The sequence below is a fragment of the Nomascus leucogenys genome, chromosome 14 (genome assembly GCF_006542625.1).
Source record: "Nomascus leucogenys isolate Asia chromosome 14, Asia_NLE_v1, whole genome shotgun sequence".
In the NCBI taxonomy this organism is placed as follows: domain Eukaryota; kingdom Metazoa; phylum Chordata; class Mammalia; order Primates; family Hylobatidae; genus Nomascus; species Nomascus leucogenys.
Genome location: NC_044394.1, coordinates 15,085,422 through 15,111,733, shown reverse-complemented (window position 1 = coordinate 15,111,733; position 26,312 = coordinate 15,085,422). Strand labels below are relative to the sequence as shown.

Here is a 26,312-nt window from a genome sequence, read left to right as displayed (position 1 = left end):
TCTGAATACTTTAGAAATTTTTTTTCTTCTTTTTAAGTTCCATAGCCTTTTATGTCGTGTATCCCCCTTTGCATTGTAAATCTCTTCTAAACTGGATCCCTGTCTAATTCAGCTTTGTGTTCTTCAAAGCAATTAGCATGGTGCCTAATGCATAGTAGGTCTTTAATATATGTTTCTTTGATTAGCGAATGGTTTAATTTTTCAGGGCTTCCATGACTTATTTTGCAAGCAATACATTTTAAAATGGTCCTTACAATTTTCAAGTGAAATACAAAATTAAAAATATATATTTTCCCTTTAGATTTTATTCTGTCAAATATATATCTATATACATATGTTGATTCAGGGAAATCTCTGGGACTTCACACATGTGCATAAGTGTAAGAGAATACGTTTTTTCAGAGAGCAAAATGGACAGCATCAAGAAGGGTAAATGCAGATGCAAGAACTCAGTGGATGTCAGGGAGTTCTCTACAGGAAACACCTGCAGCAGCATCCAAAAGTGCTTTGAAGGCTTGGAGTGGCTATTCTGCTGAATAACTGAATATTCACAGAGCCAAGATTTATGACCTTGAGCACAGTAGATCTTTTCTGCTGAATGTGATCTTATTCCAAGAGAAGTTAAATTATTCTTCCCAGTTGCCAAGAATACCTCAAAACCGCTTTGCCCTAAGAGATGCCTCAAATCTGCTGAGGCTGCCCACAGCACCAAGAGGCCACAGAATGCAGTGGAATTGCTGGGAAGAATAAAACTTTCCATTTTGTATAGAATTCTGATGTCTCTGGGTTGTATGTCAAATATAAAAAGAAATCTGACCTGAAGTAGGAAAGGCTGAAGGGCTTCTTCTGTGCCTTCCTTGAATCTGAGCTAAATGGAGAATGTTTCGCTGAAGAGAATCCTATGTATTGCCAGAGCCAGGGACATTCAATCTTGACCCACCTGCCCACTCTTCCATTTTCTCTCATTCCAGCTTCCAAATAGCCTGCTTTTTAATTAGTCCAACATGCAGCAGCAAATGAGGGAAATGGGGAAGAAATTATTTGTCATCAAATTGAAATACCTGTAAAGAAAACGCAAGCAAAAATATATTAAAGCCTTTTATGAGGAGGCTTTTAGTCAACATTTGGCTTGGTTAAAACCTTGAGCCAATTGTTTATTAAGGCACAGCAGTAAAGGAAGCAAAAACCATTTTTTGTACCTTTTCTATTAGAAGAAGGTAAAGCAGCTTAGACACTTAAAATTACAGCCTGCAGTTTGCAGATATGTCAATTTGTTAAAGAAAGATGAGCCTATCCAGGAAAAGCTACTGATGGATGGGGTGTCTACTCTTCTCATAAACTGTTTCAGGACTAGCTCTTGTTATTTGTCTTTATTTCTTTGTCTACTTATTTTATCCCAAGACTTTCTTCCATGACCTCCTCTTTAGAATATAATATCGACAGTTGCCTTCTTTGAATGGTTACGTAAGGTTTCACCAGAAATACTTAAAGCATATATATTTGTACAGTGAGTTTTAGAGATAGGCTACAATGATAAATTTAGAAAAAATTGAAAACAACTGAATTTAGCTAATTAGGGATTTCTCTGTATCTGGGCAAATGTGATTGTCTAAGTCAGTTGCAAGATACAATCCTATATTACTCTCAGATGATATTTCCTTTGCAAAGGCAGTATGTAATATCAGCATAGTTATTTATTCTTGTGGGATTGCATATTCATTTGTGTGGTTGTACATAAATATTGGCCCTTACAAAGAAAACTGGAGAGTTAAAATCAGATGCTTACAAAGGTCAGTCTGATAATGTAACATCTAAGCATATATTCATTGGGAAAGGGAAGGAAGAAATGCATTTAAGTGTTTCTCCTTTATAAGAGAAAATATGCCAGTTTCCTGATAAGTTACGTAAGCAGTATGCAAATTTAAGGCAATATTATACATAGATCATATCTAAAGTATAATTTTAGTTTAAAGAACCGTAAGGTTTGGTGATATTATTACACAAAGTTTATACAGTTATAGAGCCACAGATATTACACATTGAATGCCTAGGTCATATCTCTCTGAACTCTGGGTTTTTACCGTTTCCCCATATTAGAATCACCTGAGAAGCTTCTGAAAATCCCAGTGCCCAAGTCATATGGTGATAATTAAAAGAGAACATTGAGGTGGGGTCTGGGGCCAAGGCATTACTATTTTTTAATGCTCTTTAGTTGATATTGTTTTGATGTTAATTTGACAACTCTTATGAATACTAGACATTTTGTCACATCACCTTAGCCTGACATGCCTGGTAATTGTTAGCATTTGCTAATAATGAACTTCTCGTCAAGATTGTGATGTGTATTTAATGTAATTTTTATTACAAAATGATATAAAGTCTATTCCTATTGTGGGAATACTATCAAAATAAAATCCATTATCCGTTTTTAAGTAGGAATATTTGAACATTTGATTCAAAGAATTTTATAATAATACATATAAAAAGAAACTAGTAAAATAAAAATAAAATTTGATGTTGAGAGGCTAACATAATTAGTGCAAATATGGTGAGGTAGTTGGGATGATTATTTCACTTTGATATTGTAACTGAGAAAAATAATAGTAATATTGTTTGATGATATGAAAGTTATGAAGGTATAATTTTGTATATTTTCTCAAGGAGTTATAAAATTAGGTATCTAGGATAGGGATCAAATTAGGATGGAATGTCATGATGAAAAAATAGACTGTCATGTATTTTACAGAATGAATATTTCCATCCTGAAACTGTGAAGATGTCCATTTAAATCTATCCAAAATAGCATTAAAAATGCAGAAAAGTATCTGGGCATGGTGGCTCACACCTATATCCTAGCACTTTGGGAGGCTGAGGCAGGCAGATCACTTGAGGTCAGGCATTCGAGACCAGCCTGGCCAACATGGTAAGACCCCGTCTCTACTAAAAATACAAAAATTTAGCTGAGCGTAGTGGTGGGAGTCTGTAATCCCAGCTACTTGGGAGCCTGAGGCGGGAGAATTGCTTGAACCCAGGAGGCGTAGATTGCAGTGAGCTGAGATCATGCCACTGCACTCCAGCCTGGGTGACAGAGCAATAATCTGTCTCAAAAAAAAAAAAAAAAAAGGAAAGAAAAAAATAATAAATGCATAGAAGTGTGATAGAACACAGGATATAGAGTCATAAAGCCAAATTCTGGTCCAGCGCATTCATAAGCTGAGTGGTCTTTGCCAAGTCTATTAACTTCTCTGGACCTTCGTTTTTTTAATGTATAAAATGGAAAGGTTGAATAACATTTGTGTTTTCCAAAGTTTGGATGGTGAACCATTGGTGGATTATGAAATCAATTTTGAAGAATTTCTATTCCTATCAAAAGTAGAAGAGTGTATTGAGGGTAGAAAGCTTAGGTATTGTATATGTGTCCTGGGTAACTGGGAAGAAATTTTTGAAAGCCCTTGAATAGAAGACCTCTTTAACTTGTGTAGTTTTCTGAATTGTTGGTAGGGAAGGCATATTATATGGTTAATGGAGGAGGAGACAACTTATTTCAAGCATGGGGTGTAAAATATATCAAATATTCTTGCCATATACTGTCAAGGAAAATGACCTTTAAGAGGAGAAATAATTTGTTTTAATATGGTATTTGGTTTACCCACAAGTAGAAAAGAAAACAACAACAAAAAAAGCAATTGCAGCCTGTGAATGTGGAATGTGTCCTATCCATGAGACCAGAGAACGCTCACTCTTAGAAGTGAATGGATGTATTGTGAATTATAACTACATATTCAAGAGGTGGTATTATTCAGTTTGGCCAGAATGTTCTCTAACCAGTGAAATTGCTTCCAAACTAAATAGTGAGAATGTGCTCTGCTTTTTGATTGCTTCTCTTATGTCTATTTTATTTTGTATTTTGTGCAATTTGTTGGGATGTGAATTCTTTCCTTGGAGAATAAGGTGAGAGAAGGCCCATTACTTTAACAAAAATAAAAAGCAAAAACTGCAAAACATTGAATTGTAAGACAAACTAGTCATTGGAACTAACTAGAAACTAAAAAAAAAAATAATATGTTAGCAAGTGATCCACCCCAATATTGTTGAAGCGGAAGTGGGTAGGGTTCCTGGAAATATACTCTTGTAGAAAGTTTTCCAGGTGATTCTGATATCATCTCTGTTTTGAGTCAACTGATCTAGAAACCCAGGTTTTCATCCCAACTTCGCCTGTGCACCAGAGAAAATCTCGTAAATGTTATGGATCTCCCTCTTCCAACTATAAAGTTTATAATTCTGTGTTTAGCTTAGATCTCTGATAAAGATGCACAATTTAAATAAAGCTTGTCACAATTCAGCTGAAATTCATTATTTACCTTGGATTCTAAGACCTAAATTTATGTCAAAGGTAAAACTAAAAAAGAGATGTTAATAATTTCATCATCCTAGGAAAGATTTTTTTAACTACTAGATCTAAATACTAACTTGTAGACCACGACAGGTGTTAATGAATGATTAGGCTGTCCCCTCACAGCCATTCTCTGGCATCTCCCTGCTTTATAATCTTGTCCCCTCTTCCGTATTCCAACCACAAAGACTGATCTGGGAATTGACTTCTGACGCAAGTAGAGCTATCCAAGTCTTCTGATTTGGGGAATTCAGAACCTGAAAAGAATTACCTCAAGTTCACTGGAGCTCAATTATATGAGTGGTACAAACCTAGAGGAGACCAGGAACTGTGAGTTCAAGAGTTTGGGTTTACCCAGAGTATCTTCCTCTCCAATAATTGGTGGTTTAGCAATTCCTTCTATTCTGTGAGTTACCTCAAGTCTTTCTCATGAATTCTGTGTGTTTGCACTTAATCTGTAACTCTATTGAACTTGGGACGGGAATAAAACCCTAAGGAATCTGTCTTATTTAATGAAATAACTTCTCTCCTATGCATCTAGAATGATGCTGGTTTTACACTACCCTTCAGATAATTGAGAAAACAGTACTCAAACCAGATAGGGAATTTGGGATGAAAAATACTGAGCTAGAGAATGTTGATTAATGATGTTTTCAATACAGCTATGATAGATGGGGTAATGGGAAGTTATGGAAGACCCAGTATATAATTAATAAGAACAGTTTCATAATTTATATTAAAGATTTTAATTTTTTAAAATCCTGAAAATGCAGCATAACAGAATATCTATGTTCATTATATTGAGGTAAATAAAGTCAGACTCAGCTACATTTGCTGCTCTTGGACATATAGCACCAACCATAAAGTGAGGAACTGAACCTAGGGCTCCTAATTTCAAATTATGGGCTCTATCCATGGAGCCCATAGGGAAACACTAGTCAGTATTGATTGATCCTTCTGTACTTTTATTGGATAAATATGTATAATCTCAAATTAAGACTATAGTATATAATATTAGCTTTCTTTTAAAATATTTTATTTTCTATGCATATATTTGCAATTATATGAAGAAGTACTTTAAATTTGGGGACAAATAATCAAACACAATCTGTAACACTAGCAAATCCATTGAAGGTGTTGTTTTCTGGGTTGTGGAAGAAAGGTGATTAGAAGTAGGAAATTTACATCTAGTAGGTTGTGAATATGAGGACTTTCCATATTCCTTTGTCTTTCTGAATTTGTAAGTCCTCACAGAATAATAGGAGAGCTAGCTCTAGAAGCACAAAGAGGTAGGGGTTGCTGTGGGAAGTTCCTTTTAAAAGCAGCAGCCATCAGAAATCTTTAAAGACATTTTAACTCTAGCATGTTGCCTGATTTTGACAGCAGGAGAGCAATTGAGTTTGGCACAGAATTGGGCTTCAACAAATGTTTATTGAATGAATCAGTGAAACAGTGACTCAATAAATCAAGAATGTTATAGAACCATAGAGTTTTAGAATGGAAAGAAACATTGCAGATCACTTAGTCTGACTATGTCACTTTGCCAGGAGGGAAAATGAGGCCCAGTGAGGCTAAGTAGGGTGGTTAAGGGCAGAGCTGAAAAGTGTCCAAGAAGAAACCAGTGTTTCACTCTCGTAATTCTTAGCCTGATGCGTTTCCCTGAGCAAATAAAAAAATAAATAAATAGCAAATATTTTATAAAATTATTTTGTAAGTCACTCAGGCACAAACTTGTTTAAGAGAATAAACCATCAATAGAAACATGTATTTTATTTTTTCTATTTACAATACTTCAATCTCGTTCTTATGTCATGAACCTTAATTAACCAAGTGCTCCTAGAATGAGGGTGTTGGGCATCATGATATTCTGGGCAATAAAATATTTGGTAAAAACCTGATTTTTTAAAACTGCTGAGTAGTGATTTTAAATGTAGTGGTTACTTTAATAATAATGATCATAATATCTACCATTAATTGATTGTCCACCATATGTTGAATGGAAATTTTTCTCATAGAATTGTTGATTAGAACCTTCTGAAAGAAAATAATTTAAGTAGCCTTCATTGTAAATGGAACCTCCCTAAACTGACCAGTTACGTTCCTCAGCATTTACTAGAGGACAGAAAGACTGACCCTTCAACTACTTCTAACTCCCCACTTCCCACCTCCCTTATCTACCTAAGCAGTGAGGGATAGGTAAGCACAGAGTCTTTAAGGCATAGGCTCTGTAAAACATATTGTTAGTGAAGAGGTTTGCTTTTCTTACTGAAAGTAATTGAGGGAAAAAACTATAGAATCACATGTGGAGCCTGTGTATGCCGGGAAAGAAATGAAAACTGGTGTTCTGCATTCCCAATGCATGACTTTGTATGCATCAAACTTGCTGGCCTGCCCTATGTCTTTCTGAGGAGGGAAGAAGAGGACCGGCATGGTAGAAAGAGGGGACAAGAAGAATTTAATCTGGCTTGGCGCGGTGGCTCACGCCTGTAATCCCAGCACGCTGGGAGGCCGAGGCGGACAGATCACCAGGTCAGGAGGTCAGGAGATCGAGACCATCCTGGCTAACACGGTGAAACTCCGTCTCTATGAAAAATACAAAAAAAACCAACTAGGCATGGTGGCGGGCACCTGTAATCCCAGCTACTTGGGAGGCTGAGGCAGGAGAATGGTGTGAACCCGGGAGGTGGAGGTTGCAGTGAGCTGAGATCGCGCCACTGCACTCCAGCCTGGGTGACAGAGCGAGACTCCGTCAAAAAAAAAAGAAGAATTTAATCTGTACCATCAACATTTGGTGCAGCCAGAATTCCCACAGGCATCAGTAAAGGAGATATCCCTTTGAATCTTTGGCTTGAGCCACCTAGCCAATATTACAAGAAGGCCACTAGCTGGGCCAGGGGATTAGAGCAGCCAGATGCTATGGGGTGTTGTGTGAAGGATAGAGCTGGGAGACGAGCTGGGGGATGAGACAGATGAATTTCTCTCATGTTGTTGACCGCTGTTGGGAAGTCACATGGGGCACTCGTGAGTCTACTGCATGAAGGGCAGCAGAGGTCAGTAAGGGTGAACCAGAGAAGCAGCTACAGCCCACAGAAAGAGGACTATATGAATAACTACTGCTCTTTTCTCTTCCCCTCATCAGCTCCATCCCAATAAACTGGAAGGGCCAGGTCTTGTTGGGGGGTGATGGTAAGGTACCTAGAGACATACTACATCTTCCTCCTCCACTTTAACTAAAAATGATGACATGATTAACTTATAAATTAGCCCAAACTTTTAAAAACCAAAAGTGACCACAAATTCAGTGATTCTGCCCAAGATATTAAGAGATGGGGAAAAGAAGTAACTTAATGGTTAAAAGCAGTAGATGAAGAAATATAGCATATATACATAAATATTCTGTTTATATTCCACAAATATATCCCATGGATTGACAGTCTTTAAAAAGCTTATTATGCATATATTGTTTAATCCTTACAACTACCCTATAAAATAGATCCTAGTATTATTGTCTTCATTTACTGACAAGAAAACTAAGACTTTAAGGTGATTATTTATCCAAGTGCTCATGTGAGTGGGATTTGGACCCAGGTGTGTATAATTTCATAGCCCATACTCCTATGTTCTATAACTTCATAAATGCTGGACTCACTGCTGTCACTTCCATGCCTACCCAGAGTTTATTTTCCACACAACAGACAGTTATATTTTTGAGATGTAAATCAAACCATGTCATTCCCCTAACTATGAAACTCTAGTAGCTTCCCATTATGCATGGTATAAAATCAAAGAGTTTGACCAAAATTTAGAAGGATTTACATGACATAGCCCCATCCCACAGCTCTGATTTCATTGTATTCCCACATTGCCCCGGTGTCACTGTGCTCAGTGCTCACTGGATTTTTTTCTATTCTTTCTGTTCTTGGTCCAGATCTTCCCACACGTGGTTCCTCAGCATTAAGATCTCAATTTAATTGTCATTGTCTCCTAAAGCTTTCCCAATCATCTAAATCAACTTCCCTGCTCTAGTTATTGCACGCCCTCATTGCGCTCTTTTGCTTGCTCAGTTTCACATATAACTCACTTATACTTGACTCACTTATGGTTATCTCTCCATCACTGGTTTGATGAGAGTGGAGACCCTGAGAGCCTTATTTACTGTTGTATTTCTAATATCTAGAGTAGGGGGTTTTCATGTGTTACCTTTGGATTCAATGCTCTTTCTGTGTTGAAATCAAAGATATGCCATAGATTTTCAGTGTTCCTTCTCTTGTGCTCCTAGTGTGAAGAATGGTATTCAACAATTCAAGTGTTCCTATTTTATACTGATGTTAGTATATACTGACCTACTTCTTTGCATTGTTTTAATAACAAAGTAGCATTCCATCTGAAAAAAAAACAATAAACCAAAAACCCTTGGTCAAGCCTTCTATGAGGCACAGGAATGGATGGAGTTACAAAAGTACATTTCTTCCCATCCAGCATGATTCCTCATTACACTTATCACATATTTATTACCCTCTCCTCTACTTAATGTGCTGGGGATATGAAGATAATTTTAGTTTTTTTCTTTCTTTTAAAAAACTGCCATTCTTTTTTAAAACATAGGAAACTTTGAGTTAGTAGTATATATTTCTTGCATTTCTAAGTGTTACTAACTTTAAAATGTTCGAAGTTCACTTGACTATAGTAAGTGGAAATGTGACAGCCCAGGCCCATTTGTTTTCATTGAATCAGTTTACATCCAGAACGAATGATAGTTTTCAATTGCAGCAGTGTATAAACAAAGACATTTCTAGGGAGAACTGTAAATGCAGTTGCATGAACCTTGTTAAGTATACTCACTAATAATGATGACTTGTTAGAATATACCAGGAGTTATACACCCTTTACATTTATCCCGAAGAGTGGCACTAAGTTTACAAACCCACAGAGAATTTTATTGTAATATTGCCTAAAGGTGAAACGTGTTGAGAATAAAAATTCAGAGATTGCTTCCAGTGATTTAAAGCCTGGACTCTCTGCTGGGGTACATATTAAATAGATATTTGATACATTTACACACTGATCAGAGCTCTCTGATTCTTTCGCCCCCCCACCCCACCCAACCCCAGGCTTTTTATTTCCAGTGAAAAGATGCAAAATAATTCATCTGGATGTTAATTCCTTAAGAACAGTGCCATGATATCAATATATATTTTGCCTTTAATACTTATTTCAGATACGAGAGTCACACAATTGTCTTTATAATTCTTAAAAGACATTCTAAGTTGCAGCACTGTAAGAATCTGTTCATAACAACAAGACTTTCACACTTTAATGTATACTAGAATCACCTTGGGGATCGGGTTACAATACAGAGTTTGCACCAGTAATTGGGGTCGAGAGGGCCTTGAAATTCTAAGTTTCTCACAAACTCCACGTGATGCTGATGATACTGTCCTTCAAACCACAGTGCAAGTAGGGGTTATCGAGATCATTATTTTGTTAAAGCAATTTCACTTTCACCGACTCTTTCCGCTTCCCTATGAAAATTCTCCTTTCCTCTGCTGTTGCCTTCTAAGATGCTATCATCTGTATATATTTAAAAAAATACATTCTGTAATTTAGAACAGTTTACAAGATGGCCACAGTATTTGCATAAATTAAATTATAGATTTTTAGAGTTACAGATCACCCCAGTCTGATTCTAGGGAGAAAGAAGCAATTGGCTGTTCTTTGGGGTTTGGTTAAATAGATAAATTGCTCAGAATATATTGCCTTGAGCAAGTTGGTAATAAGGTGATTTCATAGTTAAATTTATTTACTTCATACCCATTTCATAACTGAGAACTGTTTATAAATACAAAATACCTATACATCTCCTTGAATATAATTGCATTATTATAATTTACTTATTTATTAAGTAATCATTAATTGGCACCCAGAAATTTTCAAGTTTCTTGCAGAGAATCTTTATAAAGTCCCTGTTCATGAAGCCACTTTTAATTTTGATTGTGTTAATGATTTTCTTCAGGTTAAAAAATACAGCATCTAGTTCTTTTAGATTACATTGTGGGTCCTTGAATCTGAGTCAGGCCCAGAAATTGAAATGTTGCACACCTAGTGAATTCCAGGATCATTTGTTCATCCCTTTCCCTGTGTGTCTCATTTTATATATAGAACTGATTAGTCAGTCCAGCCAAACACAGAATGGCCTCTTTGGTTCCCAGCACCTTTGGTTATTTTAACAAATGCAAATCAATTGCACAATAAGTTTGGAAAATTATCGTACTAGAGTTTTGGAACATGTCCTATTTTCTTTTGCAGAAATATGCTCAAATTTAAGCTGCATTTAGTTTTTGGTAATGAATTAGAAGCTCATTTTATGGCAATATCTAGAAATTAGGAAGAATCTGAGACTGGTATCAAGAGGGCAAGGATTATATTCTGACTTTTCCTCAGTTAGTTATGTGACCATAGTTTTGTCTGTTGGGCCCTGACACTGTTCATCTAATAAATGAAGGCACTGGACTAAATAATGTCTAAGTCTAACTTACCTTTCATATTTAGTGACCTCAAGTATATCATCAAGAGTCCTGGGTCTTCTTTTGAATTATTTGATGGAAGCTTGGCAATTTATTTCTGGATTGGTCTCGAGGTTTACCTAAGTGAGATAAATCTTGAAGAGTGAATATTTTATAAATCTTGATTACTCGCTGCAGAACAAGAGAAGTTAGACTCAGAATTTACATATGGTGAATAACTTGGTAATTTTAGAATATTTTACAACATATATTACGTAGAAAATCTAATGAGTGAACTACTCTCCCTTGAAAGTAATGTGATTTTTCCTTGTAATAATCAATTTATTGTTTTAATTTCTCAGTTACATAGTTCGTGGCAAATAAGACAATACTAAATTTCTTAAGGACTGGGGATTTAATTTGATATGAATTTCAATAAGCAGACTTTCCTTTTCTGCTTTTCTAAAGTTGTTTTATCTTATAGCAGAGACAGCCTGGCTTATTTGTTTTAATAATGCAAACTTCTAATGTGTACATCTGCTTGGTCAAGGATGTTTTTGGCACAGTATTTTTATATATTTGACTTCTAGAATAGAAAAATACATGAAGCAGGGCTCTCACCCAAATATCTTTTTTCATTCATTTGTCTTTTTCATATATTGATTTTAGTTTCTGGTTTCTGTTGAACATAATCTTAGAATCATATAACTATAGTAAAACCTTCCAACCTGTGTGATTTGGGATTATGTATATGAAAAGCAATATAATGAAGAATAATAATATTGGCTAGTTTTTTGGCATACAAAAATGGCCTGACATTCTTCATGTAATTGGGGATGGTGGGACTTCGTTCTGCCCACAAGCATCCTTGTCTTTAGGATGTAGGGTAATTTCCTTGCAGATTATTTATTTGGTGAAGAAGTTCAGTGAATTTAGAAGATATAGAGGCATCGGGTCAAATTAATGAATTATATTCTATGCACAGGTAATGCAAAGGAGCATTGTCCTGAGAATCAATTTTTGTGTGAACTTAGGAAGTCATTTAACCTATCTTTGTTTAACATTTTTTTCCCGTAAAGTAAAAATCAGTGATTCTTGGTGTTGAAACCAATCCATTTGTTCAGTCTACCATCTAAGGATTGAACACCTTCTACAACATCCAATGAAGTGGTTCAGTAATGGTTAACTTTTTTTTTCTATGATAAGAAGTTTGTTTTTATATTAAAAAAACACTTAAAGTTGAACTTACTCTCAGAAAATTAGATGAGTAAGAACTGTGAATTTTCTTCTAAGTTATAGTGGGTTGGATATGGAATAGGACTGAAATCCCATGGCAGCCTCTTAAATATTTTCCTCCAACTGTATGGCAACATGAAACCAGTTGTTGTAGACTATTGGAAAGATGCTTCAAGTTTTTAAATTTTACTTTTTCCCAATTTTATCATAACATTTCTATGGTTAGAAATAGAGGCTCTTTTCATCTTGATATCGATCCATTAATCAACACATTTACGATACGGATCTTCAAACAATTACTACCATGCAGCATGTATATATTTTTTAAAATCTTAGGAGATTACTCTTAAGAGCAAATGGTAATTAAAGGATATTAATATTCATTGAAAAGTTTTAAAAAGTGACAATTGAAATTATTACTATCGGCTTTATTTTAGCTTTTACTATTAATAGTAGCATTAATAGGAATAGTGTCTTCTCATATCATCCTATTAATCAGGAAGAAAATACTTCATCAGATGAATTCATTTTATGCTTAATCATCCAGATTGTTCAAACATTTTATTGAAATATAGTATTTATGCTGATAAATGTAGCATAAATGTGCAGGTAAATTAATTTTTTGCACACTTAGCACACCCATAAGCAACACTTAAATCAAGAACAACATTAATTGTACCCAAAGAGTTCTCCTCACTACTATCCCCTCTCCATCTCTACCAAGGGTAGACACTGTCTTGATTTACAACAACAGAGGCTAGTTATGCTTGGTTTTAAATTTTTTATATAAATGGAGTCAGAACTATGTTCTCTTTTGTGTCAGGCATTTTTTTTTAGCTAAACATTATTACTGTGAGATGTATCTGTATTTCTGTTGCAGTTGCAGCTCATAGATTCACATTGTTATTTAATATTCTATTGTGTGACTATACTGAAATTTATCCATTCTATTATTTGTTGTTATTTCAGTAGTGTTAAGTTTTAGATTATTTATGCAGAGTAACACTATAAACATTCTAGTATGCTATTCTGATTATATGTGTATTTTTTGTTGGATATATGCTTATGAGTGGAATTGGTGGATCATAGGGTAGGCACAAGTTCACCTTTAAAAGAGAATGCCAAGCAATTTCGCAAAATAGTTCCTACCAGTAATGTATGAGCGTTCTAGTTGCCCCACATCCTCACTGACGCTGGATTTTTTTTGTATTTTTCATTTTATTCATTCTGTGGAGTGTGCTGTTATTTCATTATGGTTTAGTTTGCATGTCTTTGAAGATAGCCTTTTATACTTTAATGTCTGTTCAACTACTTTGTCCTTTTTTGCCCATTGGCTTGTGTTGTGTTTTTGTTTTTTGTTTTTGTTGTTATTGATTTGTATGAGGTCTCTACGTATCCTAGATATAAGTATTTATTGACATTTACATGGCTTTGGGTCCAATTTCTTTTTCGTTTTCGTTGTTTTAGCACATATTAGAAATGCAAAAATTATTTGGGACTTGTATTTAAAAATGGACATAGACTTGTTCTTTGAGTGTTCAGCAGAAACACATGTAAACACTCTGCTGCTTAGTATTTGTTTATAGAATAGCACAAAGCTTACTTACAAAGATTATAAGGTAGCAAATGATTAGATGAAACATAATATTCTTATAAATATATTATGGAAAACAAAGTGATTTTTGTATTTTCATGTAGTATTTATGTTCTTTCATGAAAAAGAACATAGGAAGAAATATTTTCCCTGCTTAGATTTATGTCCCGTTTATGGCATTTTAAGGTAATTGCATATTCCACAGACTGAATTTTTTCCAAAACTATGTGGTTGCCTTTAATGTAAATTTGAATTACTTAAATTTGGAATTAAACAATACAAAAGAAATGATATATTTTCATTTTTAAGTAAGGGGAATATCATAGTGTTAAAAATACATCAACACCCATATAACTTCAAAGTTTATGACATAGTGAATTGCAAACTGTTTATTATTTTTCCCCTTGGGTATGCCACATTATCTGGCAAACAAAACCTTTGTTGAGATTTATTCTGAGTTATGCAGATTTGGAATGATACAAGATATCTTGGATAAAATTCTACAGCCTTCTTACTGGACCAAACCTCTTCAAGCTCCAAAACTTTATAATTTAGTTATTTAAGTGGAAACTTCCTTATATTACATGCTTCCCTGCCCTTTTAAACTGAGTAGACTAAAACACAATTATAATTTTCTTACTAAGACATATCTTCACAAACAGTTGTTTTTTTTCTCTTTTTTTCTTTCTTTCACAATGCTGTATGTCACTTCTTTCTGACATGCAGGTGTCATGGCATGTTAGACAGAATCTGGATTAGTAGTCTGAATCCTAGTCCCACGTCTGTTACTGTCACATTTTATGAATTTGAGGGTCATATAAACTCCATGAGCCTCGCTTTCTTAATAATGTAAATTAATGGGTTGGGCTACAGGATTGTCTTTAAGGCTCCTGCTGACTCAGAGATCTACTTATTCAGTGGGAATGTAAAATTTTGCAAATATCATATTCAGATAAGTGGATCTCTCGTGTGTGTGTATGTGTCTGACAAAAGTTTTCATAGATTGCCTCTCTAAATTAAATCCTTCATCATGTAGAATTGATTTTTGGAATCAAAAGGATGTAAAGATCCAATTTCACTTTTCTCTTATAGATAACCAATAGTCCCAGCAACCTTTACTGACCTCTGTATCTTTTGCTAACTTATCTGCAATGCCAGACAATATAAATATAAATTGTTTTCATATATGATTATTAGTATGCACACACACACACACACACACACGCGCGCGCACGTATATGAATCAGAACCCACTTGACTACCTATCATCAAATGAGCAGAACAATAAGCAATGACAAATGAGTTGAAGGAATTGGCAAATGTTTAGTTAATTGATCATGGTTAACTGTTTTCTAAGGACTGAGACCCAAGTTCTTTATAATATGTGAAATTCCCATGGGATTGCATAATGCCAAAAGAAACTTATTACAGTTGGTCAATTTTTATCTTATCAGCATCAGCAGTATATAAGAATGACTTTCGGTGGCCTTGGCAAAATGTGGAATTATTCTCCTTTCTTTTCGTTTTATGTCAATTTCGTGGCTATGAAATGGTATCTGAATATAGTTTGATTTTTACCATTTCCTGAATACTAATAGGAATGAACATGTGTTCATTATTCGTGAGCAATGCATATCTATTTTTCTATGAAATTACATTTCTGTTGTCTGTGTTCTTCATTGGTTGCCTTTATTTTTGTATTGATTCGCTGAGGTGCTTGGCATATTCTGGATTATAATCCTTTGTTGATTAATAGGAAATGAAAATATTTTCTCCAAAATTGTTATTTAACTTCTTACTCTATGGTATTATTGATGACCCAGTATTCTTAATTTTAACGTAGATGAATGCATCAATATTTATTAGTGCCTTTATGCTGATTTTAGAAATCCTTCCATTCTTCCGTATCAAAATTTATTGTCTGACAAGTTTTCACAGATTGCCTCTCTAAATTAAATCGGGCATCCATGTAGAATTATTTTTGTGAACAAAAGGTTGTAAAGATCCAATTTCACCTTTTTCTTATGAACAACTGATTGTCCCAGTAACCTTTATTGACTAATCTATCTTTTGCACACTTATCTGAAATGCTTGACAGTATAAATTGTTTTCATATATGCTTAAGAGTATTTTAAGTTTGATTATTGTTATTCTCCTCATTTTACGTATCCTAATGCATTTTCTTCAGCACTATAATTTTGTAATAAATGTCCATCTTTACACAGGCAACTTACTTCATCTTCTTTCTCTGGCATATCATGGCTATTTGGGACTCTTTTTTTCTCATAGATTGTGAAGAATCAGCTTTTTATATATTTTTTTTAATTTTTTGAGATTTTTATTATGATTTTATTGAATCTATAAATCTATTTACATATGTTGAAATATTGTCTCTAGTACACAGAACTCTAAATTCTTTCCAAAATCTCTTATTAAGCCAAATAATTTTTGTAGATTATTTTAGTCTTTCAATTTGTGCAGTATATTTGCTTATATGACATGATTTTCTTCATTTATAGTGTTTACAATGTTCATATATTTTTCTTGTCTTCCTGCATTAGCTACAACGTCAAGTGTAGCATTGAATATAAATGTTGATAGTGGGAAATCCTTGTCCTGTTTCTTATCTTAAAGAGAAAATTCTGGATTTCATAATAACATATGATTTATGTTGTTTGTTTTAGATCATTTATCACATTTATCATGTTAATTAGGCAAGCAGGAAGACATCGACTATTTATCACTAACGTATCAACTTTACCAGATGTCTGCACAGACGTGATCTCATTGTATCTTCACATTCATTCTGAAAGATTGGTGTCTCTAACCATTTTCAGAAAGCAAAATTCGAAAAGCAAATAATTGTTCTAGTGACAGCTAGTGGCCAACTTGCAATCCAAACTCATATTTTGACCCACATTTTTCTCTCAGTGTAATAATAATATATAGTTGTGCTTGTGCCCAGTATTGTACCACTTGCCATGTTGGACTGACCAGGGGAGCAGACACCTGGACTATAACTTTCTGAGACAGGAATTAAGTCCATTGTGTTCACTTCATTATCCCTAATAACTGGTACTGGGCTTAACACTTGGGAGGTGCTCAGCCAATATTTTGAGCATTTGAATGGGAGGAATTCACTATTACAGATTGGGAGGTCTTTCCTATGACTTACTCAGAATTATTTGGTCTGACTGATAGTCTTGGCTAATAATTTACTAGTAGTCAATGACTAATATTCCAGGGCTCAATTCCTGGTGAATACCTGTAGGTGCTCACCGTGATATTTATTGCTATGGTTTGACTACCTGTAGCCACTGATGGCCATTTTCTACATCCAGGAAGGCAGATCATCTGGCACTGATGCGTTGAAAGTGATTTGAGCTCTGATTCCAGGACGTGAGTTATTTGACAATCAAATGAAAATATTCCTGAGATTAAAAACCTATTACAGGGGAGAGTGCAACACCTGCTGATGTATCAACCCTCTTGCGGGCATAATAGTAATAGTATGTTGCCAGTGGGACAGATTAAGTTTCTCCAGTACCTTTTATAATTATATGTTTATAGTTTATCAGAAGCTGATTCCCAACCATGCTGTCTCATTTTTCTTGGCACAGCATCGTTATTGCCTAGAAAGTCAAGGGGTCTTATGGCTTACATTCTTCCTTTGGTTCAACTCACCTAATCAGTGGAAGAAGACTGTTCTTTCCAAATATCCACCTTTCTGTTTGATCTGTCTAGCATCTCGTGAGATCCGCCTTGTTACTCCTAAATCTGGTAAAGACTAAAATACCTAGAAAATGTTGAGACTTCATTTACATGCTATCCCCATGACGATGTGCTAGAATTCTTACCAATGTCATAACAGCCAGCCCTACCATCTGCTTGACGAGACCAGGGAATGGATCAGTAATCCAGCTGACTCCATTAGACTTTCTATCGCTACTCCCTCCATCCAGAGAGAAAAAATGCACATGCTCTGTAGGAGGTCTGTTTACTCCCAGACCAGATTCTATCTTTTTTTCTTTCCTTTCTCCTTACCAGGTAATTTGCTATGGTCTCTCAATGATAAAACTGTTTGTCTCTTCATTGAAAAAGATCTTTGAACATAAATGTCTCACTGAAAATTAAAATAATGCCTCAGTTGGATGGAGAGAATCTTGAAAACATCTTGGAATCCATTGTTGTCAGCAGAGTGGAACCATCCAGTGTGCATTTATGGTACCTGATTCATGCCCTGGAGACATCACAGAGCTACTTTCTCTGATCAGAGCTCTTGCAGTGATACTGAAAAATTAATTGAATTTTCAAGAATGTCAGCTTTAGCTACTGCAGTTGATGGCCCAATAGTTGAAATTTATTAAAAATATACTGCCACCTAGTATTCCATGGTGTATATGTGCCACATTTTCTTAATCCAGTCTATCGTTGTTGGACATTTGGGTTGGTTCCAAGTCTTTGCTATTGTGAATAGTGCCACAGTAAACATATGTGTGATGAAGCTAGAAACCATCATTCTCAGCAAACTATCGCAAGGACAAAAAACCAAACACCGCGTGTTCTCACTCATAGGTGGGAATTGAACAATGAGAACACGTGGACACAGGAAGGGGAACATCACACTCCGGGGACTGTTGTGAGGTTGGAGGAGGGGGGAGGGATAGCATTAGGAGATATACCTAATGCTAAATCGAGTTAATGGGTGCGGCACACCAACATGGCACATGTATACATACGTAACAAACCTGCACGTTGTGCACATGTACCCTAAAACTTAAAGTATAATAATAATAAAATTAAAAAATAAATACTGCCACCTACAGTACTGTTTGACTGAGACAGAGTTCATGTCCTGAAATCTAATTAAGCAGGGTTAATTTTGGGAGTGATTAGCTATTGTTTCTGTTAAGACCTGCTGATTTGCATAGTATATTTGTTTACTTATGTATGTATCATCTGTTTTCCTCTAGGAAAAGAAGAATATATTGCCACGTTCAAAGGATCTGAATACTTCTGCTACGACTTGTCTCAAAACCCCATTCAAAGCAGCAGTGATGAAATAACTCTGTCATTTAAAACCCTTCAGAGGAATGGACTGATGCTTCACACTGGGAAATCAGCTGATTATGTCAATCTTGCCCTGAAAAATGGAGCTGTCTCTCTGGTCATTAATTTGGGATCAGGGGCCTTTGAAGCACTAGTGGAGCCTGTGAATGGAAAGTTTAATGATAATGCCTGGCATGATGTGAAAGTCACCAGGAATCTGCGTCAGGTAACAGCGCAGTGGATAAGAGAGTAACTGGCTTTGTTTCTCGCTATAGCTGTGTGTGTGGTACTTTTGAAAACTCTAACAACATGATACAGGGCTCCTCAGAGTCACTTGCAAATTAGCTTTTTCTTCTTTTGAGATGAATCTTCCTGCCATACTTGAGCAGGGGCATATCTAGAAAGTTCTGGGGGCCCAAAGGCTATTTTGATACAGGGCCATATAAAAATTTCCAAAAGGGCTGCAAGGATATCCCTGCGACCTGCCCTTCCTGTGATGTGTGTGATTTTGTTGTGTTTTTGGTTTTTTGTTTGTTTAATTTTAAATTATAGTTTTCGTTGTGATCATTTGGAAGCATGCACATTGGGGTCATTAAATCACAGTTCCTTTTTTGTAGTCAAAAAAACAGTGTTTGTGATTTGGGATTATATCAGTCCCTACTCCCTCCTCCTCCCACCCCCAAAATGGGGACAAGAGAAGTCCCCGAGGGGAAACATTTCTTTAGGGGCTTACATATCTCCTGAAGGGTCTGTTTTTGAAGATATTTTTATTTTTAGGATAGATACTGTAAGTTAAACCCCAAATGACTCTGGAAAGGCCAGTTAATCTTCTAGGTGCCCATTTCTATTTAATTGTATTTTTTTTAAAAAATTTTTCAAGATGCTATATACTAGGAAAATATCAACTATTTACTAAATCTATGGGTCTACATATACTGTATGTTTTTAATGAAGACATGATTACAGTATATATACGAATGAAAATGAATAGATTGTCCTTTTGTATTGAACATTATAAGTTTTGGGTATTATGTGAAACTTTATATTACAGTGTATCATTTTGTTAAGTGTTGACAGTCACTAATTTTATTGCCGTACATGCTGATCTTAAACTAATATCCTTAACATATTTGTTGTTTCTCTGAACAGTTGCAGAATGACCGGATTGTCTCTGGTTTTCCTTTACCAAAACAGCCCTCTCTTTCAGAGCTGTTAACTGTCTAACCTTTTCTTTCCCGTTCTGAAAGGTTTAAACTATCTGAGCTAGAGAAACAAAAAGGAGCTTTAAGAGTGTAGACTTAGTCTAGCTAAGGCAAACAAATAAAACAGAAAGATTCTTGAGAACCCCAGACCTTCCAGATCCCTCATTGACATGGGAGGGGCCCTGCATGCTTCCACCTGCCTTTGGAGAGGATCGGCCACCATCAGTATAACTGTAGACCATGGGTTTCCTATGAGTCTGTCTCTTTGGTTTTCCTTTTTTTTAATTTTTTCTCTCAGATATGCACAAAGAAACCAGAGGCTCATTTGAGAGAAGCACAGAAGGAAGGGTGGGGGCTTAAGGAGTCCACTTTCTAGATTTGCCTTTGCTCAGGTTACAAACCAAACTGCGAATTGGTAGCTCAAAGGAAACTGTAGTTATACAGCCGGGGTGCATGTGTAGCAGGACAGATTAAACACAAATCCATTCTACTCATTCTATGTGTCAGGATCTTTGCTTTGTTTCATTGCAGTAAACTGTGACCCTAAAGTCCATCAGTATGACCGAAGGAAGTTTTGAAGTTGAGGAGGAGTCCTTGTATGCTGTAAAATTGAGTAGTAGGGCAATGCCAACTGATTCCTACTAATTTCCTGGGGCTGGGGTGGGCCAGGGTGGAGGAGGGGTCAAGTATGGGCATAGGGCTGCAGTGGTCAGCTGAAACGCTTCAGGCCTTTGAATCCCTTTTAGACTTTTCCAATGTCTCTCAGATGTACTCAGGAAGACAAAGGGAACATTGTCATGTGTCTGTTTCTGTCTAGTAGCAAATTATGAACAATAATAGCAGGAAAAATATTACCTCTGTGGGAGGCCTACTTGTTAGTCTGCTTTTTTCTTGTAAAATTTTTTTGCCCTTTTTCTATGTTACTAACATGCTTAATAACTAACATGTCATTCATGGAATGTTTCATTCTACTAACCGTTACCTGAATCAAAAAATGTACTAACATGGTAGAGACCATCATATTTTTTAAGTAACGATCGTTATTCTGTTCACAGTTTTTAATTTCCTTTCTCCCCCCTTCTCCACAAAGCACTCAGGCATTGGACACGCTATGGTAAACAAACTACATTGTTCGGTAGATATCATTCTAATTGTTTCTTATTTTGGGTTTGCCGTGTGTTTTCTTTCTTTCTTTTAACTGTAGACATCATTAACAAAAGAGGAACTGCGGTTGGTACTCTTCTGCTTACTTTGACCTCCTTCTTTTCATCTGTTGTTGACCTTCTTATTTTTTACCTGTTCCTGTCAACTTCTGTTTTCCAACTCACCTGTAGGGGCATCGTTAACGTTTCGAACGTTTTGCATCCAGCTGTGGTTAACACGGGATAAGACAAAATGGTGGCTGGCCTGAGTGACCGCAGGCTCAGCCAGTCTCTAACCATTCATGATGCATGGCATGGAAACTTGATTTGGGAATGCTGGAGATGCCACACCCACTCATCTTTACGTCATCACAAAGCAGTTGTTTTTATTTTTATTTTTTTCCTTTGGTTCTCCCTGTTTTCTTTCTTTCCTTTTCTGAACTGTACTGTACCTCCTGCATGTGCACATCAGCGTGTGCCGCTTCTACTGGTTGTTTTGCCTTTTCTCTCCCTTTGGCATGGACTTAGGCACTTGCATGCTGAACAATTGCTGCTCAATAGTGCAAATAGTGATGTTGCTGGAAATAGCTTGCGCCTTTTATGTTAACAAGGTGCACGTTGTGATTAGTTAATAACAGACAACTAAACTTTACTAATATGTACACCAGCCAAACTAACCTAGGAAGCATTTTACTAACACCATTTTTGTGTCTGCTCAATAACTTTTGAGTTGCAGTAGGGATGATGCTGACACTAGTTCAATAATCAGTTAACTCTCTAACTAGTTTAGATCTCTTAGGGCTAGTTGAATAGAATCTAAGAATAAACCTCAAACAGACATGAAAATGGGTTCCGTCATAGGTCTAAAAACAAAAACCAAACAAACAGAAAAAAGAAAAAAGCAAAACAAACAAAAAAATAATAAAGCAAAAACAAAACACAAAACAGGCATATCCCAGGATTACAGTATCTAGGTCTGAGTATAGCGTGTCCTTTCCCTGTGCTTTGTTATCTAGGTGACAATATCAGTGGATGGGATTCTTACCACAACGGGCTACACGCAAGAAGATTATACCATGCTGGGGTCTGATGACTTTTTCTATGTTGGAGGCAGTCCCAGCACAGCCGACCTTCCAGGGTCACCAGTCAGTAACAACTTTATGGGCTGTCTCAAAGAGGTAAATATCGTTGCCATCAGAATCATTCCTAATTCATGATCTCATCATTTCAGATCCAGCATGAAAGCGCCTTTGCTGAAGACCCGATGTTTCCAGACTCAAACGGCACAACTTTAAATTCAGTATTCTACTATTGTTTATGTAGGATTGGGGGAGGGAAACAGCTCATAGATCATTATGAAGGAATTAGTCTGTAAGTAATTTACATTTGAGATTTGTGTGGACAGTTGATATTAGCTATAAAAGAAAGTCAGACAAAAAGAGATACTGGGTCTAAAATTAAGCTAAATGGTTTACTTGCTTATTGCTACCTAAATGCCATCAGTGTTTTGCATTCAGTGATGACTTTTTTGAGTATTAAAAGAAAAAAGAAGAAAAAGAAATTAGGCTATAGGAGAAGCAACGACTATGTAATTCAAAACAAAACTAAAACAAAGTAAGTCTATATAATGACATCATTTTGTTCCCTTATTTTCAACACATTCTGGAGGAAGTAAAACTGTTTCATTTGTTATCTGGTGAATTTACTTGATATTTATCTGAGCAAGATCATCAAACTAAATGATATCAATAATTTCATCACTCATTATCAGCTGTAGTTGTGTATTGTAACTTTGTGTATAAGATTGGAATTTGTTGGGTTTTGGGGAGAGAAAGATGAAGAAGTCCCTGAATTTCATTTTTTAATGAATATTTTCCATAAAAGCTGCCTTTAAAAAAATTCATTCAGACACAATCCAATTTCTTTGGGCTACTGGAACCAGAGGTTCCTCTTACATTGTATGGCTGCAATTTAATGGTGTAGATTTCTTTTTTTTTTTTTTTTTTTTTGCTCTGTTGCCCAGGCTGGAGTGTAGATTTCTAAAAATCAAAGTTAAATAACTTTGAATTCACTAACTATTAGCCATAGGTGCTGTTGGTAAGCAGTGATGTACTTGGTTTATTCTAAAGTAAATAATTTAATCATATAAACTTGATTCAGTTAAGCATTAGGGAAAAACAATTACTACTGAATTATCCTTCCCTGTCTTCTCTTTATGTGAACATACTGTTTGATTTGTTGCCCAGTGTGTGATTGTATATAGAATAATCCTAAGGGAGATTTAAAAGTGCAATAGTTTTAACAAACATGAAGAGGTGCAGTTCTGAAAGGCCAAACCTACCCATGCTTTGTAGTGGGAGTGGTAGATTGCCTTTCAGAAAGTAAGTTTTACTGGTTACAAATATGTAGTGTGATCCAGGTTTGTGTTAAGCTCTGTGGAGGATGATAGTCTAATTATTATTATTTATTATTTATTATTATTATAGTACTAATATTTCCAGAGCTGTTATTTTGTGCTATTCTAAAAGCTTTATAGGAATTCTCACAATATAGGTAGACATTTTATTATCTGCATGTTTCAGACAAAGAAACTGAGGTTTGAGGCAGGTAAGTTTCTTGAGGCAGGTAAGTTTCTTGAGGAAGGTCACACAACTAACAAGTATTAAAGTTTAAATGTTAATCGAAGAAGTCTGATTTCAGTGTCCTTTGTGCTCTTAACTACCATAGTTAAGAGCCCTGTTGCAAGATAAATGTTTGTTAGAGTTCAACAAAAGAGTTGAACAAACTCTCAAATTTGTTACAAACTAAAACAATGTTTACAAATATATAATAAACTGTGAGGAATGAAGTATTAAATTATTTAACACAGTTATTTGATTTAAAAAGAGGGTGAGATGAGTGAGAGTTCTAGAAGGCAAGGAGAGAAACACAGAAGAGTCAGAATGTGAGCATCTCAAACAGTGACTGATTTAGACAGGCAGGGATGGAGAAACTATATCAGGTATGGTAAAAGAATAATTAGATATTATTAGAAGATTTCTGAAACTCTGTTCTAGGGATGGAAAGAGGAGGGCGGAGCCACATCCCCAATCACCCATACCAACTTCCTCATTTTCACTGTGAGCCAGGCCAACTATAATCAGTCCCTACATCCTGCTTTATACGGAGAAGAGTAATCCTGCTTAGATTGGAAAAAGGAAGGGGAATTGAGGGATCTCTAGCAGAAATGGGAATGTAACTAAAGAACTCTTTTGGGCATCCAAAAAATAATAATAATAATAATAATTCCTGCAGTGAATCCCTGAGTTCAGCTGAGACACATAATCTGATAATTCTGCATAAGTGAGGCAGTTTTTTGTGTGTGTATAAAACTGTAGTTAATTGCCTTAATCTAAAATAACAGTTTCAAATTAAACTGTGCTTCAGATTAACACCTCTAATTTATGAATTGATAAATAAAGATTCCTTACCTTAGTATTCATTTTTTTTATATTGGCCTTTTAACCACAAAAACCACAATACCAAAAAATAAGTCAGGTGGTCTTCCAATTGACATGTTAGTTCACAGCTGGTGAACTCATAAAAGGAGGATTCACTCGTGCTGTTGTCACTATGGGGTTTGGATACAATTCACTCTTCTTTATTGATTGGACACTTTCCACCTCTGTATTCCGCATCTGGGGTGTGTGTTTGAGGAAGCACGGTCACTTTTTTCTTGACTTGTGTAATCTTTTTCATTTTACTTCTTCTGATGCACTAGAGTTTGGAAGGATATCAGCACAATTAGTCTATAAATCAAAACATACCTCACTTGGAGGGCTTTTTTTTTTTTTTAATTGATGGAGTCTTGCTCTGTTCCCCAGGCTGGAGTGCAGTGGCATGATCTCAGCTCACTGCAACCTCCACCTCCACCTCCTGGGTTCAAGCAATTCTCCTGCCTTAGCTTCCCAAGTAGCTGGAACTACAGGCATGCACCACCACACCCAGCTAATTTTTGTATTTATAGTAGTGACGGGTTTCACTCTATGTTGGCCAGGGTGGTCTTGAACTAGTGACCTCAAGTGATCTGCCCGCCTTGGCCTCCCAAAGTGCTGGGTGTCGTGGTTCATGCCTGTAATCCCAGCACTTTGGAGGGCTTTTTAGTTGTTTATAGTTTCCATCCTGTCTGAACCATTATCTGTTTCGAAGGCCCTGCTCTTGTTACTTCTGAAATGAAATAGTGACAAAGAATCATGGATTTTGAGTTAAATCACCCTACTTCAAATAGGTCAGCTTTGTGGAGTTACTGAAAAGAGAGGGATATGCCCATGTTCATTCTCAGAGAATCTCTCTTAACAGTAAAGTCTCTGTAAATTTTCCTGAACTCTAGCTTGGACTTCCTGGCCTATAGCACACTGCATGTGTAAACCCTTAATTATGACTTCATTTATTGGCTGATAGCATTTTTATTTTCAGTCTAGTATGTAGTCCCTCTTAGCACAACCAGTCTTGAAGGAGATTCTAATAATACTTTGTCTGAAGTCATGGAAGAAATTTTGGAGTGTTAGAATGGAAAGGATCCTGGAAATCATTTTCTAAGTTCAACTTTCTTCTTTTGGGGAAATAGACCTAGAGAAGTTACTTGACCAAGAGTAATAAGGGGGTCCAGCAGGATTAGAATACAGAACCCTATCAAGTAAAATATAATATTTAAATGGCCAATTCTATTTCATTGTAAACAATGGCACTCAAGGTATAAAAATACCACTCTCACGAATTTACACATTTATTCTTTACCGATTAAAGAAAAAGAAGGAAATCACTCAACATATTGAAACAACCTATAATCTCATATTCCTTAGAAGCAACTTAGGTCTTTCCCTATATGGCATTTAATAATGTCTGTTTGAAATGAGACTTTGCTTGCATGTAGAACAACTAACCCTCAATTGGAAAGTTACTTTTGTGTATGTGATTATCAAATTTCAAAATAAAATAAGATTAGTTCAAAATAATTCGGTAAAACCTAACCTGAACTTCATACGGTGCTTTGCTTAAAATGACAAGGAACTTTGAATGGCCGGGAATTCAAATAGAGATCAAAGTAGTTTTTTAAAAATAATTCATATTTTCATCACAAGTAAATCAAAGTCTGGGCAAATATTTGTACTCATCAAAAAATGACTCACAGGTTTAAATTTGAAAAAAATAGTT

General features: G+C 35.7%; 1 protein-coding gene across 31 annotated transcripts in view; it reads left to right on the top strand.

Moving 5' to 3' along the window:
• Positions 1-26,312, top strand: part of NRXN1 (neurexin 1) — a 1,138,820-nt gene that overhangs the window by 400,365 nt on the left and 712,143 nt on the right. For 19 of the 31 annotated variants that reach the window (XM_030826918.1, XM_030826917.1, XM_030826892.1 and 16 more), the window contains 3 exons: positions 18,700-19,001; positions 21,068-21,091; positions 22,136-22,297. In XM_030826918.1, the coding sequence (XP_030682778.1) occupies positions 18,700-19,001; positions 21,068-21,091; positions 22,136-22,297 (488 nt within the window). Of the gene's footprint in view, positions 1-17,346; positions 18,138-18,699; positions 19,002-21,067; positions 21,092-22,135; positions 22,298-26,312 lie in introns of those variants that run through there. The other 12 variants (XM_030826901.1, XM_030826898.1, XM_030826893.1 and 9 more) reach the window with 2 other exon arrangements.